Genomic DNA, 26,202 nt, shown 5'->3' on the forward strand with positions numbered 1-26,202 from the left:
CAAAATAATAAGGACTGTGGTAAACTGGGAGGATTCCTTTGGCAGATCTTCTAGGAAGTCTTTAGTGAATAAGATGAACAAGAATAGCTGAAGATGGTAAAACTTTAAGATCACAAATCCAGACTGATTTAATCCCCATATTTTAGAGAAGAGAAAACCCAGGCCTGGAGAGTCATACAGCTAGGAAGTTTCCAAGATGAGACTCAAACTAAGGTTTCAACTTCAAGTCACATGCTGTACAAAATGGCCCCTTTAACATGGGGTGGGGTTGAATGGGATCCATTCAGCCCACTCTTTCCAGGTTAGAGGTAAAACAGGTTCAATAACTTGCCCAGGGTTGAGGGTCAGAATCAGAGCTGCTATGGCTCAGGGGCTGGGTTCTTTTCTCCTACACCCCTCCCCACCAGTGCACACTCCACACACTCTGCCTAGATTCTGGCTCCCAGACTAATGCATTGTAAGAGGCCCAGATCTATCAGGGCTTGGCGGAGGGAGGAGGGGAAGAAAGATTGCCCAAAGTCTAAACGCTTTCCATTTCTAGAAGTAGGTCAACATAAATAATGGGCTTCGAACAGTAAATACAAGAAAGGAAAATGGAAATTTTAGGCCTATAGCTTAATCAGCAGCTAAAAGCTACCAATTCCATTTGCTATTGCCCTACCACACGTTATACTCTGTATTTCACAGAATCTCCCATCCAGTGCCCTGAACAGGAATCCTTCCTCTAGGACACACATGAGATAGGGTCATCCAATTTTGCCTTAAAGACCAATACTGAGAAGTGAGGAAACCCACACCTTGGGAAGCAGGCCTCTCCTACCTTGGACAGCTCTGACCCGCAGGAAGTTTTTCCTGACATGCCTCAATCAATCTGCTTCTCTCTAGCTCGTACCCTCCTCCCCCAGTGCTCCTGATTCTGCCTGCTGGGGAAGATGATCCTTCTTCTCCCTAAAAGCCTTCAGTCCTTAAGGACCCCGGTCATGGCCTCCCCTCAATCTTCTCTTCTCCTTTCTAGGGCATGATGTTGGTTGGAGCCTTTGACCATCCCAGCTACCCTTCTCTGGAAGCTCTCCAGCTTAGGAATGTCCTTGCTACAAGGAGGTACCCAGAGTGCTGGATTTAAACTCAGAAGGTCTGGGTTCAAGTGTCACATTACAACTCCAGAATCCAGAATCCAATTCCATAAAATATGGGTTGAACTAGAAGATTGTTTGTTGACCATTCTCTAAGAGGACCATCCCACTGGGGCAATGTCATGACTTGCAATGAATTGAATTTAAGTGAAATGGGGCTGTGCAAGGTCACCAACCTCACTCTCCCCATCAAAGCCATATGGGTGCAGAGGCAAGATATGTATCAGGAGGACTGGAGATGGCCCTGGATATTTAAGGCATTTGGGGTTAAGTGACTTGCCCAGGGTCACACAGCTAATAAGTATCTGAGGTGAGATTGAACTCAGGTCCTCCCAACTTCAGGATCAGGGCTCTATCCACTGCACCACTTAGCTGCCCAGAAGACTTTAGGGTCCCTTTACATGCAGTACTTTCCATGGACCTCCTCACTGAAGCCCAATCCATATTAAAAGCTAATAATGATGTTGTCGGTGATTATTTAGTTGTGTGACTCCCTTTGCCAGAGATAATGGAGTGGCTTTCCACTTCCTTCTCCAGCTCATTTTACAAATGAGGAAGCTGAGACAAACAGGGCAAAGTGACTAGCCCAGGGTCTGAGACTGAATTTGAACTCATGAAGATGAGTCTTCCAGACTCCAATATCCACTACTCAAACTAGCTGCCCCTTAAAGGGCATAATCCATTTCTTTTTTCCCCCCCTCTGACATTGTCAACCCCTAGCACAGAGCCTGTCATACAGTCAGTGCATAATAAAGGTTAGTTGTATCAGATCTCCCAACCCTCCCAGAAACATTGGGTATATGAGCAGCACGCTAGGAAAATCACAACCCAGGGTTCTGAACCATGTTAATACAATGCCTGACACATAGTAGGTGCTTAACAAATTTCTTTTGACTACATGACCACCATCCTCCCTCACCTACTTTTGTGTCACACAATGAAACCTTTGAAATATAGGCTTATCGACTGAACCTAGACTTAAAGCCCTACACGTCCTTATTCTTGAGGAATCCAAGAGACAGAACAGAGCAGCACACTTCTAATTGGTTTGTTTGGTAGGGAGGGGTTTCCCTCAGCATATTTTTTTTTTTAAAGTGAGGCAACTGGGGCTAAGTGACTTGCCCAGGGTCACACAGCTAGTAAGTGTTAAGTGACTGAGACTGGATTTGAACTCAGGTCCTCCTGACTCCAGGGCCGGTGCTCTATCCACTGCGCCATCTAGCTGCCCCAGCATATTATTTTTAAATTGGAGGGCAAAGGGGAAGCTAGGTGGCGCAGTGGATAAAACACAGGCCCTGGATTCAGGAGGACCTGAGTTCAAATCCAGCCTCAGACACTTACTAGCTGTGTGACCCTGGGCAAGTCACTTAACCCTCATTGCCCCCCCCCAAAATGTGGTCATCCGGCACTGGCTTGAAGGCCTTCGACTGAACTATGTCTGCATACCACGGTTCTCTATGTACTTAAGTTCATCTTTCCCCCTTCTCCTACAGTGGGAAATGTGGCTCCCAGGGAAAAGGATGGCTGAGTGGGTTTTTTTAAATACAGAATTTGAATTTTCACTTGTTCTTCAGCTGTGATATTCAACTCAGCTCAATTCAATTGAACAAACCTTGGTTGATCTCCTTTTATGAACTCACACTTAAGTTGCAAGAGGAATAATTCATAAGACTTTATAAGGTGGTTAGGAAGGAAAATGGAGAAGTTGGAGGGGGGATCTCTGTAGCAGCTGTCTCTGCTGATGGTCTGGAAGCCAAGATACATGGGGAATGATGGCATGACAAGTGCCCTTCTCTAAATGATAAATGGTCAACAGATATGAATAGACAGGTGTCGAAGAGAAATGCAAGCAATCGATAATCATGATGGAAAATGCTCCAACTCTCTAGCAAGAGAACTGAAGATTAAAACCACCCTGAGGGGCTATAAACACACCCAATGGATTAGCAAAGATGAACAACAAAAATCATTCTCCATATATTTATATAGGGCATCTCTATAAAAGTTTAACTTAAATATTAATCTATTAAAGCTTAAATCTACAGTACAACATTATGGACATCCTGTGTACACCCACGTTATCTCCCCTCTGGAATATAAACCCTTTGAAAATCAGGATCGTTCCACTATATTTCTATATTCAGTACCTAGCATAGTGCCTGACACATATGTCAGTTAAGCAAATAACTGATGGATTAAAAAGAGTAATGACAATTGCTGGCGGGGATATGGAAGGATAGGTTCTAATGTCATGTTGGTGGAACTATGGATTGCTTTCATCTGAAATCCAATTTGAAACAATACCCCAACCAAAAGCCACTAAACCCTTTGACCTAGAGATAACATTAGTTGACAAAGAAGACAGAGCTAAAAACACACAAAAAAAAAACCCTACCCATAGAAAAATATTTATTGCAGCACTTTCATTTATAGTAGATTCTAAAACAAACTGGGTGCCCAACAAATGGAAAATGGCTAAACAAATCACAATATGTGAATATATTGGAATACTATTATTATGCTATGAGAAATGATGATGGGGAAAGCTTCAGAAGACCTGTATGAACTGATGCAGAGTGAGGTGATCAGAACCAGGAGAACATTTTATGCAAGAACTGCATCATTGGCAAGGAAACCAAACGGGGGGAAAAGTAAGAAATATGGTTATTGCAATGGCTCCAGAAGTCTGAGTCCAAGAATAAAGCAATCCTCTTACCCCTTGGAAGAGAGGTTAAAGGCAAGATGAGCATTACATTTTCAAACATAGCTAATGTGGAAATTTGTTTTGTTTGATGATATTAAAGGGCTTTTTGAAGAGGTGATGAGTGGAAGAGGAAGAAGAAGTTGACAAGTGTATCTATGAATCATTTGAAAGAAGAAAGCCCAGAACACTTATATGTAAATCTCCCAAGGATCAGGGATTCAGAGCTCAAAGTCACCTTAGAAGTGATGAGGTTCAGCCCCTTCATTTTACAGATGAGGAAATTGAGGCCGAGAAAAGAGGGATGACTTGACTGAAGTTACTCAGCGATCAAGTATCTCAGGCAGAATTTGAAATCAGGACATCCTGACTCATAACATGTTGCCTCATGTGTCACAAAGAAATTTCACAATTTTATAGACAATCTACTTGTTCCATTAATCTTTAGATGTTGAATAGTTAAGTTCAGCATTAAAAAAAAATTACTAAATTAAGAGACTTTGCTGTGTAAAGTATATGGGATGAGGACCAGGGTTCAAATCTTGACTCAGGTCACCTGCTAGCTACATGATCTCAGGCAGGTAGTTTCAACTGTTCAGGCTGCCATTTCTTTATCTCTAAAATAAGCACAGCTGGATGCCTAGATGATGTCTAGGTGCCCCCTTTCTAGTTCCAACTCTGCGCTCTCATGATCCAATCTGAATCCCCTCCAGGAAAGTTAATCCAAAAGACTGAGCTCTGGAGGTGAAAAGGTCAAGACTGGAATGGAAAGAAAAGTTAAGACTCAATCACTCCTACCCCCCCCCCCACAGATTTTACAAGGCTGGGAATATATATATTTTTAAAAACATGAACCCAACTTTATTACACTAGGACTAATATCCAGATGCAGATTTGGGGTTACCACCCGAAAAAATTACTCATTTGAATTTCTTCCTTCCCTTAGAAATTCAATCTAATGCTCAAAAATAAACTGTGTTGAGATGATTGATTCAGAGAGAGAGATGAGGGATCTGGGGAGCCATCAAGTCCAACCTCCTCAGTTCATGTACTGGTTGTGTAACTCTGGGCAAGTCGCTTCACCCCGTTTGCCTCAGTTTCCTCTTCTGTAAAACAGCAAATCATTCCAGTCAGTATCTTTACCAAGAAAACCACAAATGGAGGCATGAAGAGTCAACAACAACTGAGCAGCAGCAACAACATGCCACCACTGTGCCCTCGTTAACGTTCTGCCCACCAGTTCACTAAAGGGAATAAAACGCAGGGTAAAGCACTCCTGGGCATGTCAGTATTCCAAAGTTGGGTCTGTATTTTATTTCAAATGTCATAAACAGCTCCAGATCTCAATAGATAAAAGGACCTTCCTAACTAATGGACCCATCAAAAATCAAGGTATTCATGGGGCAGCTAGATGGCGCAGTGGAAAGAGCACCGGCCCTGGAGTCAGGAGTACCTGAGTTCAAATCCAGCCTCAAACATTTAACACTTACCAGCTGTGTGACCCTGGGCAAGTCACTTAACCCCAATTGCCTCACCAAAAAAATAAAAATAAAAAATAAACTAACAATACCCTGTAATCAGTGGACTAAGACCATATATACCTCAAATCCGGACTCAGACACTTGATACTTACTTACTAGCTGTGTGACCCTAGGCAAGTCACTTAACCCCAATTGCCTCACTAAAAAAATTAAAAAATTAAAAAAAAAAAATCAAGGTATCCAGCTGTTGCCATTTAACTGAGAGGAGTGAGAATTCAGCAACTGCTTCCTACTGGGCACCCTAAGCCCCTTTAACTATAGAAAATACACAGAGAAAAACAAAATGGTCCCTGCCCTCAGGGAGGATTATATTCACATTAGTGGGGATTATAAAATGAATACCAGTAATTGAAAGCATTTTGGACGGGTGGAGACAGGAAAGCCGGATCTGTGCTTTCATTCCCAAAGTGGAAACCTCCCTCTGCCAGTGGGGACCCACAAGCCTTCCTAACCTGGGTTCTAACTTAACCTCGGTTCTGTGAACTAAATTTCTAAAAAGAGTTTCATCACTATTTCAATATAATCGATTTCCATTGTTATCTTATTGCTTTCTCTCCTACATTTAAAAAGATGGTTCTGAGAAAGGGTCCATCTAGAGGCTTCACCAGTCTGCAAAAGAGGTGCATCAAGGCAGTGCAAAGAGTTAGGAAGACCCACCTTTGATAGCTGTGTGGCCTTGGGCAAGTCACTTCACTGCTGTCTGCCTCAGTTTCCTCATCTGTCAAATAGGGATAATAATAGACCTACCACTTAGGGTTGTCATGAGGATCAAATGAAATAATAATTGTAAAGCACATAACACAGTGCCTGGCACGCAGGAAGAGTTACAGAAATATTTCAATATTATTTTTTATTTGCCCTCAGGTTCCTCATTTGTAAGATAGGACTGGGAATAACAGTACCTATCTTACAGGGTTGTTGAGAGGATCAAATGAGATATTGCCCAGTGCCCAGCACATACAAAGAACTATACAAAATGTTAACTATTCTTGCCTCTATTTCCTCAAACTGGAAAATGGGAATAACCATAGCTTCCCCCCCACCCCCCCTGCCCCCCAGGACTGTTGTGAGGATCACATGAGAAAATATTGTAAAATGCTCTGCACAGGGGGCAGCTAGGTGGCGCAGTGGATAAAGCACAGACCCTGGATTCAGGAAGACCTGAATTCAAATTCAGCCTCAGATACTTGACACTTATTAGCTGTGTGACCCTGGGCAAGTCACTTAACCCCAATTGCCTCACCTGGAAAAAAAAATGCTCTGCACAGCGCATAGTTCCTGGCATACAGTAAGCGGTAAATAAATGTGTATTCCTTTCCCCTGCTCCCTCTATGACACAAAAAAACCCAGTTACTTGGGGCACGTTGAAATTAAGTCATTTGCCTGAGGTTACCCATCCAGTTTATGTCAGGAGCCAACTAGGTCTCTCTGGGGTCAATACCTGCAGTCCACTAGCATTCATATGCCACTCAAGTTTGGTTTGGTTGCTGTTGCTTTGTTTAAATAACTCTGGTAAAGCCCAGTCCTTAATTCTGACCCCCATCTAATCTTAGGGCTTGGGGAGATCAAAATCAGTGTCCTAACTTTAAAAGTAAAAATTCTACCTTGGACAATTGTCTTCAGGAACTGACACATTCTGTACCTGATCCCACAGGCTACCTCCTGTAGCCCTTGACCCTGGATCAGATTTGGATTTTTGTGTTATTTCTCCCCCATGTGCCTAAGAGAGAGACAGCTTCCCTCTGGAAAAATGCTGGGGGGAAGTGGGGGGAGAAAGGGAAGACGGGAGATAAGGAGAGAGGGGTGTGTAAAAATTCATTTCAGGAAGAAAGATACTAGGTCAAGTCAAATCGATGAAGCAGAGACATGGAGAAGGGTGGGCAGCAGCTGGGAGTTCCAACAGCAGAATGGGAGGGAGGGCCCTTTGCTAATACAACCTCCTACCTCCTCAGAAGGTTATAGCTTAAGGATCTGGGTTGAGCCGCCTTCAACAGAAGGGCCGCAGGTCATCAATATCCCTGTTCTGTCCCACAACATCTGGGAATGATGCTGTTCAAAGGGCCAGGATCCTATTTCCTTATAGAATCCTTTTGGTTTTGGTGCCATAGTCACAGCCCGATGTTCACCACCCCCAGCCCCAGGTTGTAACAAATGAAAACTGCTAAAGCAAAGCCCAGTTTCTGACAGAATAAGCAAGCTTCTGGTTGCCCCAAATGAAGAGGAGCATTGCCAAATTAAAGCACATGGGACAACAAGGATTGTAACTAGGAGTAGTTTCACCTGGTGTGTGAAGCATGAAAGATGCCCTCAATAAAGGGCAAATGGGGTGGGGAGGGAGGGAGAGGGCAGCACCTTCCTGGATGATGTGGAAAAATAGGGGCTCTGAGACACCTGCATAAGGTTATTGATGGGAACACGCTGGAGAGTCTGTCTCCCGCATCAGACTGAGCTCTCTGAGGGTGGGGCCTCACTTCCTAGGCTCTGTGCTTGGAATTTAAGTAAGGGCTTCATAAATGCTTGTTCACTGACTAACTCACTCACTCACTGTCTGCTCCTGTCAACCATTTGGTTGCTTGCTGATCTTGCTAACTGGATCCTACTCTGGAGGCAAAACGGCAGGGTCAGGAGAGAGCCAGCCTTGGAGTTATGCCCTAGAGAACACATACCTGGAGTACTATTTCCAAGGGACATGGTGGGTACGGTAGATGGTGAGACCTGGGGTAAAGACCTGTGTGACTTAGGACAAGTGACAGCCTACTCAGGGTTAGGAGAGCTGGAATTTGAAACAATGAAGTCTGTCTTCAAATCCAGTGAGCTTTCCCCCATGCGTCATTGCCCCTCAGTGGGGGCTGATGAATTCCCTTAGAACTCTGAGAGTCTGTCTCTAATTCTGAGCCTATGGTTTAAGAATGACATTGATAAAGTGAACAGTGCCCAGGGGGCCCTGGGAGTCACTGAATAATAACCTCAGATGAGGATAAGCTGAAGGAATGGGGAGATGCTTACCATGAAGAAGAGAAGGCTCAAAGGAGATAGCTTAGCTTCTGATATCTGACCGTCTAGCACATTCACTGTGCTTGATCCCAGAGAAAAAAGAGGCAGTTGGGGCAGCTAGGTGGCACAGTAGATAAAGCACTGGCCCTCATTTCAGGAGGACCTGAGTTCAAATCCGGCCTCAGACACTTGACACTTACTAGCGGTGTGACCCTGGGCAAGTCACTTAACCCTCACTGCCCTGCCCCCCAAAATAAAAAGAAAGAAAGAAAAGAAAGGGGGGGGCAGTGATGTGGTGCAATAGAGCACAGGCCCTGAAGTTGGGAGGACCTGAGTTCCAATCTGACCTCAGACACCTACTACCTGTGTGACCCTGGGAAAGTCACAACCCGAATTGCCTTAAACACCCAGGGCCATCTCCAGTCATTCTGATATATATGTCTTGCCACTAGACCCAAATGGCTCTGGAGGGGGCAGAGAGAGAGAAGAGAGAATGAGGTTGGTGACCTCACACAGTCCTCTCTCACAATTTAGTGCAAGTCATGACGTCACCCTGATGTCATGGTCCTCTTTGAGATGGAAGGACAAAGAACAACAATGACCCCAGGAGAGCCAAACCCAAATGAAAAAAACAGGAAGAGTTTCCTAACCATGAGAACTTTCCCAAAGCAGGGTCGGTTCCCCCACTATCCACCCACCCCTACTAGCAGTCTTCAAGCAAAGGCTGAGCATTTATAAGGGATGCCATAAGGGGGTTTCATTTTAGGGCAAGGGTCCAACTCAAGGTACTGCTGAAGTCCCTTCTACCTCTGAAATTCTGGTATTCCCTTCAGGTTCTGACACAAAGGACATGAACATGTCTGAAAAGACTCAAATTTGCTAAGATACTCAGTACCAATGCCATACATAAAAGAAAAAGCCATGTTCTTGTCTTGGTGGGGTATCCACTTGGCATCGGCCAAGCGAATGCCAAAGGGGAAATAAAACACACACACACACACACACACACACACCCTCCCAGTCATCAAGAGCCATGTACTACAGGAAGCCTGTGTCCGAGAGCCTGTGGGCTAAAGCAATCTGGGTAAGTGCTGCCCCTCATTTTGACTCTTTTTCTGAGGTTTCCATGGGGATCAGTGCAGAGGAATTGTGCCTCTGATGACAAGCTTACTCCTGTGACATCCTATGATGCCAAAGAAAACAATAAGGCCTGGTTTGGTGAAGGCTGAGAACAGTTCAACCCACGCAGCTTTTTTTTTTAAATCTACCTAGCGAGGCTGACAAACAACAATCTTGCCCCCAGATTAATTCTGCTTTTTAATGTAGGTGTGGGCAGAAACAAGGAAAGGCAAAAGAAAACAGAATGAAATTTAACAGCACTTTTGAGCAATTTCTTTTCTCCTAATGTTACATACCCAAGATCAACCTCCACCCCTTCCCTGGGGTACATGGATCCAATAGTGGGTGGCTGCTGGGGTTCTTTGGTACATACAGCACGGCAAAGGGGACAGGGCATGGGACCGACAGCTGGAAACTTGGATTCAAATCCCAAGCTCTCCATGAAATAGTCACCACCAGGGGTTCGGTCTCTTCTTCTGTGAAATGAAGGCTGGCCTTTAGAAGAGATGACGTCAAAGGTTCCTTACAGTCCCTGGAAGGTTTTGAAACCAGGAGAACTGGGTCTGGAATCCCACTTCTGTTACTTGCTAACAGTTTTTTATACTGACTCCCGTGAGCCTCAGTTTCCCTCTTCTTCAAATCTTTGTACTGCTTATTATCAGAGGGTGGCTCATGAGAAAAGTACTTTTAAAAATTTAAACCTGATAAAAATGTGGTTTCTGGTTTGAGAGAGAGGAAGTTCCTCAGACCAGTTCCATTTTTGTCTTTGTATGCCAACCTCCTAGTGTACAGTGCAGTTTAGCAAGGGCTGTGGAATAACTGATAGTCAGGAAAGCTGAGGTATGAACCTATGTGTGACCCTGGGCAAGTCACTGAAAGTATCTAAACATTAGTATTCTCATCTGGAAAATGGGGGAAATTGCATCTTAAACAAAGTATTGTGCGAAGGTCAAATGAACCAATTTATGTTTGTAAAGAGCTCTGCAAACCTTGATGTTCTTTAGAAACACCATTTGCCTTTCTTAGACTAGTCCATTTGGATAAGAAGGGGGCAAGATTAGCTGATAGCTGAGGTTCCTTTAAATTATTGTATTCTACGTGTTAAGAAGCTACACTTGTTTCAGAGGGTTGCCTCCTGCAGGTGGTATCATGATCCTCTTAGAAGACAGCTAGGTGGCACAGTGGATAAAGCACTGGCCCTTGATTCAGGAGGACCTGAGTTCAAATCCGGCCTCAGACACTTGACACTTACTGGCAATGTGACCCTAGGCAAGTCACTTAACCTTCATTACCCCACCAAAAAAAAAAAAAAAAGGAGAAGAAGAAGAAGATAGTAGGTGCTATATAAATATTCCTACATGACAACCACTGGGCTATGCGTTTATTTTACAAATATTATCTATTTGATCCCCACAATAACACTGAGAAGTAGGTGCTCTTATTATTCTCCCTTTCATAATTAAGGAAACTGAGACAGCAGAGGTGACACGGCTAGTAAGTTATCTGAGGTCACATTTGAACTTGTGTCCAAAGCTCTATCCATTACACCGCCATTGGCTGCTCTTCTTCAGAGGAATGAGAACTGGAGAGAATTCAGGGAGATTCAATACTGTAATAACTCCAAACGCAATGAGATAGAGGATAGGGCTCCAGGCCTGGAGTCAGAAGACCCAAATTAAAATCCAGTCTCAGACACCGTGTGACCCTGGCCAAGTCACTGGAACCTTGTTGCCTCAGTTTCCTCATCTGTAAAATGAGCTGGAAAAGGGGAAAATGGCAAACCACATCAGTATCTCTGCCAAGAAAACCCCAAATGGGGTCATCATGAAAAGTCAGGAGCAACTGAACAGCAACAAAAGGCAGACTTACAGAAAGTGACCCAGATGTCTCCCATGCCCCAGCACCTCCTGCATAGGACACACTAAGCTAGAATATTGCAGGGACCCTGCTCTCCTCAGCTATTTCCTAATTTGGCTTTGGAACAGTGAATCGGGTAGACATTGCTTACCTTAGGGGCAAACAACACCTGCACAAATATGGGATTTGGGGGAGCTAGAAAGCAATTCATGTAAAGAAAAAAAAATCCATGTGGGTATCCTCGTGGATGGCCAGCTAAATGAGTCAGCAGGTGAACGAAGCTACTTTGTTCTGAGCCTGCATTAATCCAAGTGCAGCAGCCGACTGAAATGAAGGAGGCGAGGGTCCCACTGGACCTGACCCTATCTGCAGCACTATTTCCAAGCAACATCAATCAAAGCGTGGCAGGAGAAATGACTTTGGATGCAAGAAGACCTGGGCTTGTGCCCTGCCTCTGATACGCACTTGCTGTGTGACCCTGGGCAAGTCACTTGAGCGCGGTGGCCCCACAGGTCACTCCAGTGCAAAGTGGGTATAAATCTCTGGTGGGTAAATGGAGTTTCTCACTGGAAATTCCTTAGAACAATGAAATTCAGCCCTCAGCACGGTGCCTTGCACACAGTAGGTCCTTAAAAAGTGCTTATTGGGGGGCAGCTAGATGGCGCAGTGGTTAAAGCGCTGGCCCTGGATTCAGGAGTATCTGAGTTCAAATCCAGCCTCAGACACTTAACACTTACTAGCTGTGTGACCCTGGGCAAGTCACTTAACCCCCATTGCCCCGCAAAAAAAAAAAAAGTGCTTATTGATTATTTGATAGAAATCTCAGGACTGATTTTTAAAATTATTTTTTGTGGGGCAATGAGGGTTGTGACTTGCCCAGGGTCACACGGCTAATAAGTGTTAAGTGTCTGAGTCTGGATTTGAACTCAGGTCCTCCTGAATCCAGGGCCAGTGTTTTATCCACTGTGCCACCTAGCTGCACCCCTGATTTTTCTTAAAGCTGAATCTGGGGGCCCACTAGGTGGCTCAGTGAATAGAGTACCAGCCCTAGAGTCAGAAGGACCTGAGTTCAAATTTAACCTCAGACACGTGACATTTACTAGCTGTGTGACCTCAAAACAAAGCTGAATCTGAAGCTCCACCTTTTAGAGGGGCTTGGACAACCTGTATCCCAAGGGTGATCAAGATAATGAGGCGACTGGATACCAGAGGATCTGGTTAAACAACTTGGAGCTGTTGAATCAGAGACAGGCAGGATGTCACAGTGGTAAGAGGAGGGTGGAATTTGGATTTGGGAGTTTGAATTCCAGTCCCATTATGTTCTCCCTATGTGATCTTGGGCAAGTACCTGGACCTCAGTTTCCTTTTCTGCAAAAGAAGGGGACCAAGCTAGAAGACCACCAGGGTCCCTTCCAGCTCTGCACCTGCAGTCCCAAGACTAGCCAAGAGTGTGCTCCTAAGTGATGTACTCATCTGAAGGAGATAGCCAGAGCAAAAGAGGGCCAAGGAGAATTGTGGGTAAAATTAAGCCAGGCTATTTAAATAAACTTTGGAGAGCAAATAAGAAGCATTAGAGAGGAGAAGCTAAAGCAAGCTCTTCTGAGAGATGACAGCTTGAAGGGAGAGCAAGCAAGGTGACAGGAAAGACAACAAAATCAGCAAAGCCTCAATAACCCAAAAGGGAGCAGCAGAATGCAATAACTGATGCTCTTGGCGACGACCAAAGGCATTCAAAGGGGAAGGTTAAGGGCAGTCTGGTTTAGAAAGTTCTCATACCCAGCACTTGCTACTGTGTAACTGCAACCAGTGGCATTAGATCTCTCTTTCTTCATCAGAAAAATGAGTATGATAATCCCTGGGATGGAAAGGACGGGGAGAATTTCCCTCACAGTTTATCAGCCTGCATATTTCATCATTCAACTGAAATTGTTCTCTCCTTTCTCTCAGCTTCCTCCAAAGTTTAACAAGAAGGGGCTGAATTAGATGAAGATCCCTTCTGGTTCTAGACCCTCTGAAAGAGGTACGGTCCGTGGCAACAAGTTAAGTGTTCTAGAAATGCTAGTTATCATCCTCATCAATAGTGTGATTGAAAAAGCCTCCAGGGGCAGCTAGGTGGCGCAGTGGATAAAGCACCAGCCCTGGAGTCAGGAGGACCCGAGTTCAAATCCAGCCTCAGACACTTGACACTTACTAGCTGTGTGACCCTGGGCAAGTCACTTAACCCCCATTGCCCCACACAAAAAACAAAACAAACAAACAAAAAAAACCAAACACAAAAAGAAAAAGCCTCCTAATTAGTGTCTCTTTTTCCAACCTCTCATCTCTCCAGTCCAAAGTGATATTCCTGGGGACAGCTAGATGGCACAATGGATAGAGCACCAGCTCTTGAATCAGGAGGATCTGAGTTCAAATTTGGCCTCAGCCACTTGACACTTCCTAGCTCTGTGACTTTGGGCAAGTCACTTACCCCCATTGCCGCCCCCCCCCCCCCATCCAAAGTGATATTCCTAAAGCCCAATACTGACCATCATTCCCCAGATCAGGAAGCTTCAATAGCTTCCGATTGCCTCCAGGGTAAAACACAAATACCTCCTTTAAAGCCCTTCCTTATCTGCCCCAGACTACCTATCAATTCCATTCAGTTCAACAAGCACACACACTCTATGATCCAAACAAAACTGACTTTGCTGCATGTTCTTCACACTCCATCTCTCAAGTCTCCTGTCCCATGCCTGGAATGTACTACCTGCCCTTACCTCCAACCCCATCAAATCCCTGATTTCCTTCAAGAGTCAGTTCAGAGGGGGCAGCTAGGTGGCACAGTGGATAAAGCACCAGCCTTGGATTCAGAAGGACCTGAGTTCAAATCTGGCCTCAGACACTTGACACTAGCTGTGTGACCCTGGACAAGTCACTTAACCCTCACTGCCCCGCCAAGAGGAAAAAAAAAAAAAAAAGAACAAGTTACAAAGGTTTATAAAAAGAGAATCAATGTTGTAAAAGAATAAAGGCAGGGGCAGCTAGGTGGCGCAGTGGATAGAGCACCGGCCCTGGAGTCAGGAGTACCTGAGTTCAAGTCCAGCCTCAGACACTTAACACTTACTAGCTGTGTGACTCTGGGCAAGTCACTTAACCCCAATTGCCTCACTAAAAAAAACAAAAAAAAAAACAAGAATAAAGACATTATCAGATAAGAATAGAGGTAGTATATAGTTTAGAGCCAAGAGTCAGTTCTTCCTGAACTTTCCCGATCCCCCAAACTGCTAATGCCTCCCCCAGCACCACCCCCTTGGAAAATCACCTTGGATTTATTTTGCCTATACCATGGACTTTTTTTTTTTTTTTTTTGGAATTACAAAGCTACTTTTAATACTCTGGGGTAAGCCCCATAGGAATAAAAAACACTGGGAGAGGGTAGCCCCCCTCACCCCCAGGAATGCCCTGGAGGAGAGCAAGGCTGCCTGGGGCAAAGGATGCACAGAGGGAACCCACTGCAGACACAGGGCGAAGGGAATGCCATCAGTTCTGGGACCTGTGAGCGCTACAGGAGGAGGCGAGAGCGTGACGGGACTGGCTCCAGGCACACGGTCGACCGGCAAGAGAGATGGGCATGAGCCATAGAGTTACTTGGGCTCTTCCTTCTTCTCATTGGCCTTTTTCTGCTTCTGTTGCATGATCTCCGAGTCCCTCTGCTTTCGGGCAGCGGCAGAGAGCCCGTCATCCCGGCGTTTTCCCTTGCCTGAGTTGCTTTGCTTTTTCATGTTCTTCTGGTGGGCAAGCTCACGCTGATTACCGTGGGTCATGGAGACGGCAGCAGCTCCGGCCTGACTTGGTGGCGTCCTACCATGGACTTTTAAGTAAATTTCTTTTTTTAAAACATGAACTTAATAATCATCAAAAAGCAAAAGCATTTTAATGAAGAGTTTCCATGAGAAAATATAAACTCCTATTATGTCCAGTTCCTTTAAGATAAAAAAATTTCTTCAAGTAGATATTTATAGATGTGCCTGGCTTTCTGGTTAGAAAGAATAAGTAGGGAAATGAAGACGCCATCAGCTGGGGGAGGGGGGAGTGGCCCGCAGGTGGGCTCCTCCCTTATCTGCCCCCTCAATTCAATAAATATTAACCTCCTAGCAGGTGCCAGGAACCCCTCCATAACTCACCCCCCCCCCAGCCTCATGGTCTAAGATCTAAGGTCTCCCTCCTACCAACTGGATTACTTTGCCCTGAATATTTTTGGATGCCTGCCTAGAATGCCTCTTCATCGCTCACTCTCGAGTGCCGCCCTGCCCCCCCCTCACACACACACTCACACTCACACACACACACACACACACACACACACACACACACACACACGAGACAAGGGGTCATCCAGCCCCTGCTCAAGCAGACTCCCAGTGAAGGGGAGTCCACCACCAGCAGAGAGGAGGCCTTACCCCCCTTTGCACAGGCCTTAAATTGGGTTCTACTGCTTGCAGAAAATCAGAAACCTGGAAATGGACCCTGTTGTTTTACAAGTGAGGAGACTGAGGCTGAAAAAATAACCTGAATCACACAGGATTCAAATTTGGGCCCAGTGGGTTACCACTTCTGCCCAGAGGCCTCCTAGTTCTTCCACCCTCTGGGTCCAAGCGAAAAATCTAGAATCAAAAGACCTGGGTTCAAATCCCAGCTCTGTCACTTACTCCCTGGGTAATTCTGAGCAAGTAACCAAGACTTTCTGGCATCAGTTTCCTTATCTGTCAAACGCAGGCATTCAACTTTGTTGTTATTCGGTCATTTCAGTCATGTCTGACTCTCTGTGACCCCATTTGGGGTTTTCTTGGCAGAGATACTGGAGCACTTTGCCATTTCCTTCTCCAGCTCGTTTTATAAACGCAGAAACTGAGGCAAACAGGGTGAAGTGACTTGTCCAGGGTCACACAGCTAGGAAGTGTCTGAGGACAGATTTGAACTCATGTCTAATTCCTTTAACCAATCCTGTATGATGTGAAACCAAGGCCCTTCCTTCATCATCCCTGGTTGCCCTCTTCTGGGCATTTTCTAGCTTAACATCCTTGGCAAAGATTTTTTTCCTCCTTTTCTAACACTCCTGGCATTTCTTTAAATGGTGACTAACTTCAGTTATCTGGACAGCTGGGCTATAAGGAGTAAGACGTTCCACAGTGATGAAGTCAGTCGGGGCACTGCCCAAGCTGCACCTACTCTGACGGTAACGCTCAACTCAGTACTCGGCATCTGCTATTTTTCATCTCCTTTCTCTTGGGATAATATTGTTCCTGTTGCCTCCCAGGATAAATTATCTACCTCTGGAGAACAGAGAACAAGTACATGATTTCATCTGATCCTCAAAACAACAGTGTGAGGCAGATGCCACTATTTTATAAGTGAGGAAACTTGCCTGGGTCCCACAGTGCTGGATTCAAATTCAGGGCTTTTCCCGGATGACGGGGCCAGGGTTCCTTACTCTATACTCTATATCATGTTGCCTTTCCCAACCCAAGATGAAAGCTCAGGCTGGCATCAGAGATAACAAGAAGGGAAAAGGCAGGGAACCCTTTGCCAACACTGGGAATTTTAAACATTCAAAACCCAACCTTTCTAATCTACAAGCCTGGTGCAAAACTATGCGGTGTGAGCCTTCCCAGCCCTGCTGGAGCCGCTATCTCAGTCCCAGGGAGGCGGGCGGTGACCTCATTATTAGCTCAACTTCTCCAATGCATTCTCCACATCTCCCACATTCCAAGGGAAATGAACAGGCTGCCAGCCTTGGAACCTCCTAGGGTCAGTGAGCGGAAGACTGCCCAGGTGAGGCCCCCAATGCCAAGGGGATTGGGCAAGGCAGTTAAAGTACCCCAAGTGGGGGGTCAGGCAGACAGAGAGTTCCAAATTCTGCCTCTGACACCTAATGTGTGACCCTGGGCAAGTCCTTTATCAAACAGAGCCTTGGTTTCTCCAATCAGAATGAAGAGGTTGACCAAGGTGCCTTCTGGGGTCCCTTCAAGCACCAGATCAATTATTATCTTATGAACACACCAGACTCCAGCCGGCTCATACACTACTCTCTCACACCTCTGAGAATTCTCTAGGGTTCTGAGGTGCAAAAAAGATGCTAACTTGCATTAGTGGATGGAGTTTCCTCACCGGTAAGGACCTATCCCTATCCCTGGTCATTATCTAAAACATTTATTTTAAAAGCTGGGACTCTTGTGTAAAAAAAAAAGTGACTAAACTCCTCATACCTTTGATCTCAAAGACAGAAAGGTCCTACATAAAACAAAATATTCATAGTAGCTTTTGTTGCTGTTGTTGTTAATAAAAACCTGGAAATAAAGTGAGCTCAACAGCTAGGAAATAGGTAAACAAATTGTGGTACATCCAAGAACAGCTAGATGGAGGCACAGAGTGCTGGGCCAAGAGTCAGAAATATCTGAGTTCAAATCCAGTCTCAGACACTCACTACCTGTGTATCCCTGGGCAAGTCACTTACCCGGTTTTTGCCTCAGTTTCCTTATCTGTAAAATGGGAATAATAGTAGCACCTAGTCCCCAGGGTTGTCATGAGGATCAAATGAAATCATATTTTATAGGGCCTGGCACATAGTAGGTGCTATATGTTAGCTATTATTACTACTATTAATTACTTCTACTACTCCATTGTATGAAATAATAAATGAGAGATTCAGAGAAACATGGAAAGGGTAATATGATCTAAGACAGAGTACTGTAGATAGAAAAAGATCTGCAATAACAATAAAATAAAACTCAATGGAGTGTAATCGTAATGACCAAGCCTGGCCCTGAGAAGAGATGAAACAACAGCCCTCCCTCCTCCTCTCCTTGCAGAGGCGGCCGGCTACTGGGATGGCGCGTTCTTTGTCATACAGGCTGACCATGTGTTTGTTGGTTTGGTTTTTTTAGTTTTTGTTACCAGGTGGGTTGTCTGAGCAGGAAGGTCATTCTGAGAAATGAATACCATGTAAAACAAAAGCCTACAACTGCACCATTTTTCAGAATGAGAATTCTGAAAGGAAGCTAGCTAAACCCTCCACAAGGTCACTACCATTCTCTGACCAGAGAAGAAAAATAAAAAGCTCCTCCCTACTTTCAGGAAAAAGGTGGGGGACTGACTATAGGCACTCAATGCTGTATATGTTGGCTGAGATGGGATACATTATATATCTGGGAATAACTAGAATGTCCAAATAAAAGTCATTAGATTCTAAGCTCCTTGAGGGCAAGGACCATCATTTTATTTGTATTTATATTCCCAGTGCACACAGTCGGTACTTAATGTTTACTGACTGACTAAATAAACCCATGTAGAAGCAAAATTTAAACAAAACAAAAAATGCACAATGCTGAGATTTCCATATCACACCATAAACTTTCATGAAAAATTTTGGTCAACTTTGTCATCAATGTTTTGACCGATTCCTCTCTTCTCCCTGAGACGGCTCCTACGCTAGAGTTCAACTACAAAAATGATGATCTTAATTCTCTTTCTTCCCCTTTAGGGATCCAAACAAGTGAACCGTACAGAGGTCACAAAAGCTTCCAAATCAAAAAGCATCCCTTAATTCGAAGATTATTAAAAACAAATTTAAAAGGCATTTTTCCCAAATGTGGACGGACAAAACATCAGAGAATGACACTTGCTTCCTCCAAGAATAATATTGTCTCATTGAGCCAGGAGGAGGAGGATGGCTACTGACTAATTGTCTGCATTTTTCAAAGTCCAAGAGGCTATGTAAATAAGTCACTTTATGATGCCTGTCCCTGCCACCCCTCACAGGGAAGCACACAGAGTAAGGGAGGGAGCCATGCTGGGGATGTCAGTTTTTCCATTAGTGTGAAAGACACAACATCGTATTTGCCATCCCCCCACCAAAGGCAGAGCAGCATGTCAGCCCAGAGTTTGACTTTCCCCCTTCTTCAAACTGGACTGAATTTTCTCTTTGTTCTGAGTCCCCAGGCACAATGTGAACCCAAAGCCATCCTTGTATATGGAGGAAGAGGCCCCACTCCAACAACTTAATTGGTATTCACATCAGAGATTAATCTCACATTAAGAAGTGGGGAGGTTGGGTGGGGGGCCCTAGGAAAAGGGTGGGAAGGGGTTTATTTAAAAGGCCTAAATGAATTCCAAGAGGAAATTCATGCCAGAGGGCAGTGGGGGTTGGACGGCAGCTTTCTAAAGGCCAGAACCCAGAAGAGAAAAAGCGATTAAGGAGAAATATTTTTATTATTCCATTCTGGCCAATTATTTCTATTTGCCTTCCAACACAACAGAAGTGTGGCAGATAGGGAGGGAATGGAAGGGAAGAAAGGCCTCTCTTCAAAGACAGAAGCATGTGTTCCGGTCCTACTTAGCTTGATGACTGAGTAAATGACACCCTAGAGAATTGGAAAAGTTAATGCATTCCCCAAAAGGTGAATAACAGTAGTCCCCAGGCCCCAGTAAATCAAGCCTGCTAATGTAAGATCACATGAGACTCCACTAAAAGACAAACTCCGTTCCCCTCCTACTCTACCAATGGGAAGCCTAGACTATTCCAACACTTCAGCACTAAACAAGCTCAAAGCAAGACATCAATACTACATTCTAGGAGAATCACTAAAGCAGAGAGGGTCAGAGATTTTTGAGCTGGGAAAGAACTTGTGGGGGGAGAGGTCATCAAATACAACCCCCCTTATTTTGCCGAGCAGGCAGCTGGGTGGATAGAGCAAGTCAAGAAGGTCTGGGTTCGGGGCAGCTAGGTGGCGCAGTGGATAGAGCACTGGCCCTGGATTCAGGAGTACCTGAGTTCAAATCCGGCCTCAGACACTTAACACTTACTAGCTGTGTGACCCTGGGCAAGTCACTTAACCCCAATTGCCTCACTAAAAAAAAAAATTAAATTTAAAAAAAAAAAAAAGAAGGTCTGGGTTCGAATCCAGACTCAGCTACAGACTAGCTAGGTGACCCTGGGCAAATCATTTCCTCTCTGTCCTTAAAACGAGGCTAATAGCAACACCTACCTCCTAAGTTGCTGTGCAGCACAAATGAGGTGCTATGTGTAAAAAGCTTAGCACAGTGACTGGCACATAGTAGGTATTTAATAGATGCTTATTCCCTTCCTTCCTTTCCCCCTCCATACAAAGGAGGAAACTGAGGGCCAGGAAGGTTAATGATTTGCCAAGGCCATGCAGGTAAAAAGCATGAGGTGCAGGTTTTGAACCAATTTCAGCATGCACTTTATCAGCTAGGGAGCAGTGATGGAAGGTGACAGGGTAATGACTTTAGAGGCTAGAAGACCTGGGTTCCCATCCATGAAGAAACACTTATCAGAGGAGGCCTGCAAGAGTGGACCGATGTTGAAACCAAACTCTAAATGGCCCTGGGCAAGTCACTTCACCTCTTGTGCCTCAGTTTCCTCACCTGGAAAATGGGGATAAAAAAATGCCACCTACAGGGAGAATCAAGTGAGATAAAGTCTCTAAGCACTTTGCAAACCTTAAAACACCAATGTCTATGCACGCCCTCACACCATTTCCTTCATCTTCATCAGTGGAACTCAGAGAGGAATAGACCTACAAATTAGGCATTCTAATACAAAGAATGAAACTTCCCCAAACCTTATATTCTATCAGGGAAAACAACATGAACCTAAATAGGCAGCTATATGTCCCAGCAGAGAGAGGGCTGGGATGGAGTCAGGAAGACCCGAGTTCAAATTTTGCCAAAGTCATTTCACCTCAGGCTCCTCATCTGTAAAATGGGAGCTGCTAATAATCACACCTGTATCTCAAGGTTCTAGTGCGGATAAAAGGAAAGACAAAATAAAAGCCATTCTGCGACTGCTCAAGGGTTCTATTATACTATATCATAAAGTGCTATGCTACCTGCTACTGCTAATATTATATTGGTATATAACGCATTTACCTGTCAATAGAGAAGCCAGCCTCAAAACTTACTTAGCTGGGTGATCCTGGGCTGGTCACTTCAACTCAGCCTTAGTTTCCCCATTTGTAAAAGGGGGCAATAGATTGTAAAATATGATAATAATGGTTGTAAAGAAAAGGCTTTGCGGGGGCAGCTAATGTGGTGCAGTAGATAAAGCACCGGCCCTGGATTCAGGAGTACCTGAGTTCAAATCCGGCCTCAGACACTTGACACTTACTAGCTGTGTGACCCTGGGCAAGTCACTTAACCCCCATTGCCCCGCCAAAAAAAAAAAAGAAAAGGCTTTGCAAACTGTAAAGACCTACTGAAGTGCTAGCTTTAATTATTACCTATTAGGAGACAGGAAATGAGCACAGCATAGACTCCCACATGTTTTTAGTTTCTTCTACTTTGGAGACTGGATTCAAAAGCAGCTTGGAGATGATGAGTATTTAGAATGCTGACATCTATTGAAAATGGTTTTCTTGGGACAGATAGTGGATAGAGTACAGGCCCTGGAGTCAGGAGGACCTGAATTCAAATCCAGACTCAGACTAGCTGTATCACAAGTCACTTAACTCCAATTGCCTCCCCCCTCAAAAGAAAGGTTTTCTTAAGTTTTTTATGGGTCATTATGATGAAAATAACAGTGAGGATTTGACATGAGCAACAGCGTGGTGTGGGATATAAAGAACTAGCCTCAGAGTCAGTCTGAACACAAACGATAATACTTACTGGCTGTGTGACCCTGGAGCAAGTCACATCCTCATCGGATGTGGGTGACAATAACTTACATAGCACTTTTCGGCTATATTTGTAAAGCAAATAATTTGCAAATATGATTTCATTAACCTAATGAAAACTCCAGAAAGTGCTATTATTATCATCCCCATTTGTACAGATGAGAAAACCAAGGCAAGCAGAAAAGGCCAGGCAACAGATTTGAACTCAGCCACTGCACCACCACCTAGCTGCCTCTTAATTTCTCAGTCTGCTAGAAGATGCTATTCAGAGCCCATGCTCATCTGTACCGGGGAGGTGCCTCACCATGGAGCTTCCTACACAAATGAAATCTTGGATCCAGAGCCCCCCCCCCTTAATAATAATTGACAGGCGCCAGATCAAATATGCTAATTAGGTAGTCAGGTTGGGACTTGTGGCTGAGGTCTTCTGGTCCAAAATCTGATGCTTTTTTTTTAAACTCTGTCTCATGGGCTACGAAGGAGACATGGCCACAGACAGAATACTTCTGTTATCATTATGTTCCAAACTTAACAAACCCTTTTAAATAAGGTGAAGTTTGTGGCATTTTGTCCATTCCCTTAATTGCTGGAAAGCTGGTTTTTAAGTGGTTGTTCCTGTCCAGAATTGAATTATCACAAACAAGCCTGGATCTAGAAAAAGTGAAAATGCAACTGGTTGGCTCCCTCCTTTGCAAAGGAGGGAGCATATAGGTGTGGCATACCGCATAACATAATCAGTTAACATTGCCCAACTGGTCTTTTCCCTCTCTTTTTATTATTTCTTATAAAGGATGGCTTTCTGAGAGGAACAGGGAAGAAGGATATATTGAGAAAGCAGATGATATGAGAAAAGAAAGACTGATAAAAAAGAAAGAGGAAGATAAGCAAGCTCATGGGCAAAAGAAGAATCAAGTCCAGGTGAAGCTATGGCCAAGAGAGTTCAGGGGAAGACCGGTTCTAACCCTGTCGTCCTCGTCGTCATCATCATCAAGATATATAACTATATACATAACTCTATCTACTATATCTATATCCATATCTGTATTTATATCTACACACACACACACACACACACACACACACACACACACACACACACACACACGGCAGCTGGGTGGCGCCATAATGCATAGAACTCTGGACCTGGAGTCAGAAACACCTGAGTTCAAATCCAGTCCCAGATACTTCCTAGCTGTGTGACCCTGAGCAAGTCACTTCACCCAGTGGGCTTCAATTTCCTCATCTGTGAAATGAACTGAAAAAGGAAATGACAAACTATTCCAGTATCTTTGGCTAGAAAACCCCAAATGGGGTCATGGAATAGTCGAACACAACTGAAATGACTGAACAGTACTACATATATGGACATACACATACGTGTTTATGTATATGTGTGTTTGTTTACATTTGTGTATACACACATATATTATGACTATATGAGGCAATATGGCCATATAGATAATGATGAAAGCACAGATAATCTCATTTGCGCCTCCCAATAATCCTGTGAGGTAGCTACTGTTGTTATCTCCTTTTCAGGGAGAAGGAATAGAAGTAGTTTAAGGTAACTTATTTAGTATCAGAGGCAGATTTTGAACTCTGACTCCACCCAGCCCCTCTCCTACAGGAAAATAGGTTCCAATTCTAGGCCACCATCATTAGTTCTTAGCAGAAACCTCCCTGGAGACGGACATGGGATTTCCTCGTAGGCCATCAGAAGCTGGTTAAAATCCCCCTTTACCAGATAAAATTGTGTAGGTTCTGATTCAGTATTCATCCTGCAACCTCCTAGTCTCTAATGGAACTTCCAGAGTGGGCCTGCTCACCTGGAAGGAAGAATCAGAGATTCCTGCCACTATAGATCATTTCATTAAATTAGTCTACTGGCTCTGCTCTTGGCTGCGCCTAGGAAGCAGGACTCAGTTCTCCCAAGGAGGGTGAGTGAAACAGCAAAGATCCCACCAGGTCTGTGAAACAGAGTGATTCCCTCAAGGCAGCACAATGACCCAGGAGAGCCAGGGCTCCAAGACTGGCCCCTCACCATCAACCAGGCACAGGGGCCACAGTTCTGAGCAGGGGTCGAGCAGTGGGGCACCCACTGTCAGGGTCAGGGCATAACACAAGCAAACGTTATTCTGGTGAGTGTTTTTCTCCCAGAAGAGTCATAGTCAAACAGACATACTGAACCTCATTTCTCAGATACAAATGCTATTAAGACAAGCTCTTCTGAATAATCTCTTTTGTTCTTCATTAATTCACCTGACAACTCTCCTCTGAATGCCTACTGTGTCAAAACCAAGTAATACAAGGTGATACCAGGCCCCATCCAGGAGCCCACATTCTGAGCTGACTGGCTATATTTTGAAGCTCCCCATCCCGCGTGCTCCAATATGTTCTGTTCTAAGGCCCCCTCAACTTTCTTCAGCACCCGGATGCTGTGGCACCATCACCATTCCGCAGGAGACCAGCTTGGTGTCTTCTCTGATATAAATATTACCACCACCCCCTTCATTTCCCCACACCAGTTTATGGATCATTACACCCCTTCCTGGTTCAAGGGTGCAGAGACAAGCTCTATTTAACATCAGCCAGAGTAGAATACAATCAGGAAGGTCAAAAAGCAAAAAACAAACAAACACCAAGGCATAAAACTCTTTCAATTGGAAATTCTGCTAAGGTTGGATTAGCAGCTGCTTCATTTCATGGTGAGAGCTCTCTGCTAAGAGTCGTATTAGGCAATGTGGGCTAGGGGAAAGAAGCCCTGTGGGAGAATGGCTCAACCTCTCAACCTCAGTTTCCTTATCAGTACAATGAGGGATTTGGGCTCAGTGATTATAAGGTGCCCTCTGAAAAAGACAGTTTTCAAATCATAACTCTGCTTCTACCTTTTTTTTTCCCCCCATAACTCTGCTTCTAACTACTTGCAGGATCGCGTGACTGTGGGCCTCAATTTCCTCATGTGTAAAATGGGATTGGGGGGTGAGGATTGAACTAGATTAGACAAGGATTAGATTAGACTGGACTGGGGCAGCTAGGTGGCGCAGTGGATAAAGCACTGGCCTTGGATTCAGGAGGACCTGAGTTCAAATCTAGCCTCAGACACTTGACACTGACTAGCTGTGTGATCCTGGGCAAGTCACTTAACCCTCACTGCCCCTAAAAAAAAACGATTAGACTAAGGTCCTTTTGAACTCCAAATGCCTGCATGACCTTGGAAAAATCATTCCCCTCTCCAGTCCTTCCCTTTCTCATCAGTAAAAGGAGCTGGCCCTGGATCTCCTTCCTGGCTCTAAGTCAATGATTTGACTCTACGGTCCCTTCAGGCCTCCACAGGCAGATTTATGAAATGCTGTGGCTTAAACAATAATCTGTGTGGGTCCGCCATCTGGTGACACATCTTTCCAACCTTAAAAAGGGTGCCCTGGATGGACCAATAGTCAACCATCAGATTCCTTATTCTTACTTCAGGCTCAGCAAAACCTACAGGCTTTCAAGTTGGAAGGGATGGGCCTTGTAGGCCTTCAAACCCCATCTTCTAGAGATGAGGAAATGGAGTCCCAGAGAGAGGGAGAGACTGGCTGAGGTCACAGAGGTCACCCATCTGCCTACCCATCCTAAGGTTCTCAGACACCAGATCCACACCTGTGCTCTGATGTCAGAGCTCCCAGCCAAAATCCACCTTCTTCAGCAAATGCATCCCCATTCCCCTTGATCCTAATGCCACCCTCTCTTCATTATCCCTAATCTATCATTTATGTATCTCATTTGTACATAGTGATTTATATGTCAGTCTCCCACTCTAGACGGGGACAGGGACAGACTTTTGTCTTTTTGTCTCCCCGGCACTGTACACAGTACTTGGCATATAGTAGGTGCTTAATAAATGCTTCCCTCCTCTGGAAGACCCGAGTGGTAACTGGTTGTCATATTTATGATTATATGCAGTGCCTGGCACACAGAAGGCACTTAATAAATGTTTATTAAATCGAATGGCGTTATGTCAGAGGACATCTTGAAGGTTGCACATCCCATCTTCACAGAAGAGACAGTGAGCACCTTCTGCAAGGGAAACCACGGAAACTCGGAGTCCGAGGCAATCAGCTAAATTTAGCTAACGAGGTCACTCGGCTTTCCACGCAGAACACTGTACCATTGTCATAATCTGTCAACTCTGCACACGGCTCTTT

General features: G+C 44.6%; 2 protein-coding genes across 5 annotated transcripts in view; both read right to left on the reverse strand.

Annotated features, from left to right (window-relative positions):
* PRKCZ (protein kinase C zeta) overlaps window positions 1–26,202 on the reverse strand; it is a 249,670-nt gene that overhangs the window by 141,693 nt on the left and 81,775 nt on the right. The gene's annotated exons all lie outside the window — the stretch shown is intronic.
* On the reverse strand, window positions 14,828–15,148 carry LOC122746958 (small EDRK-rich factor 2-like). Its single transcript, XM_043993097.1, has one exon. It carries the CDS (start codon window positions 15,146–15,148, stop codon window positions 14,969–14,971), a length of 180 nt encoding a protein of 59 aa, XP_043849032.1. The 3' UTR covers window positions 14,828–14,968.

This window comes from Dromiciops gliroides, chromosome 3, assembly GCF_019393635.1.
Source record: "Dromiciops gliroides isolate mDroGli1 chromosome 3, mDroGli1.pri, whole genome shotgun sequence".
NCBI classification, from domain to species: domain Eukaryota; kingdom Metazoa; phylum Chordata; class Mammalia; order Microbiotheria; family Microbiotheriidae; genus Dromiciops; species Dromiciops gliroides.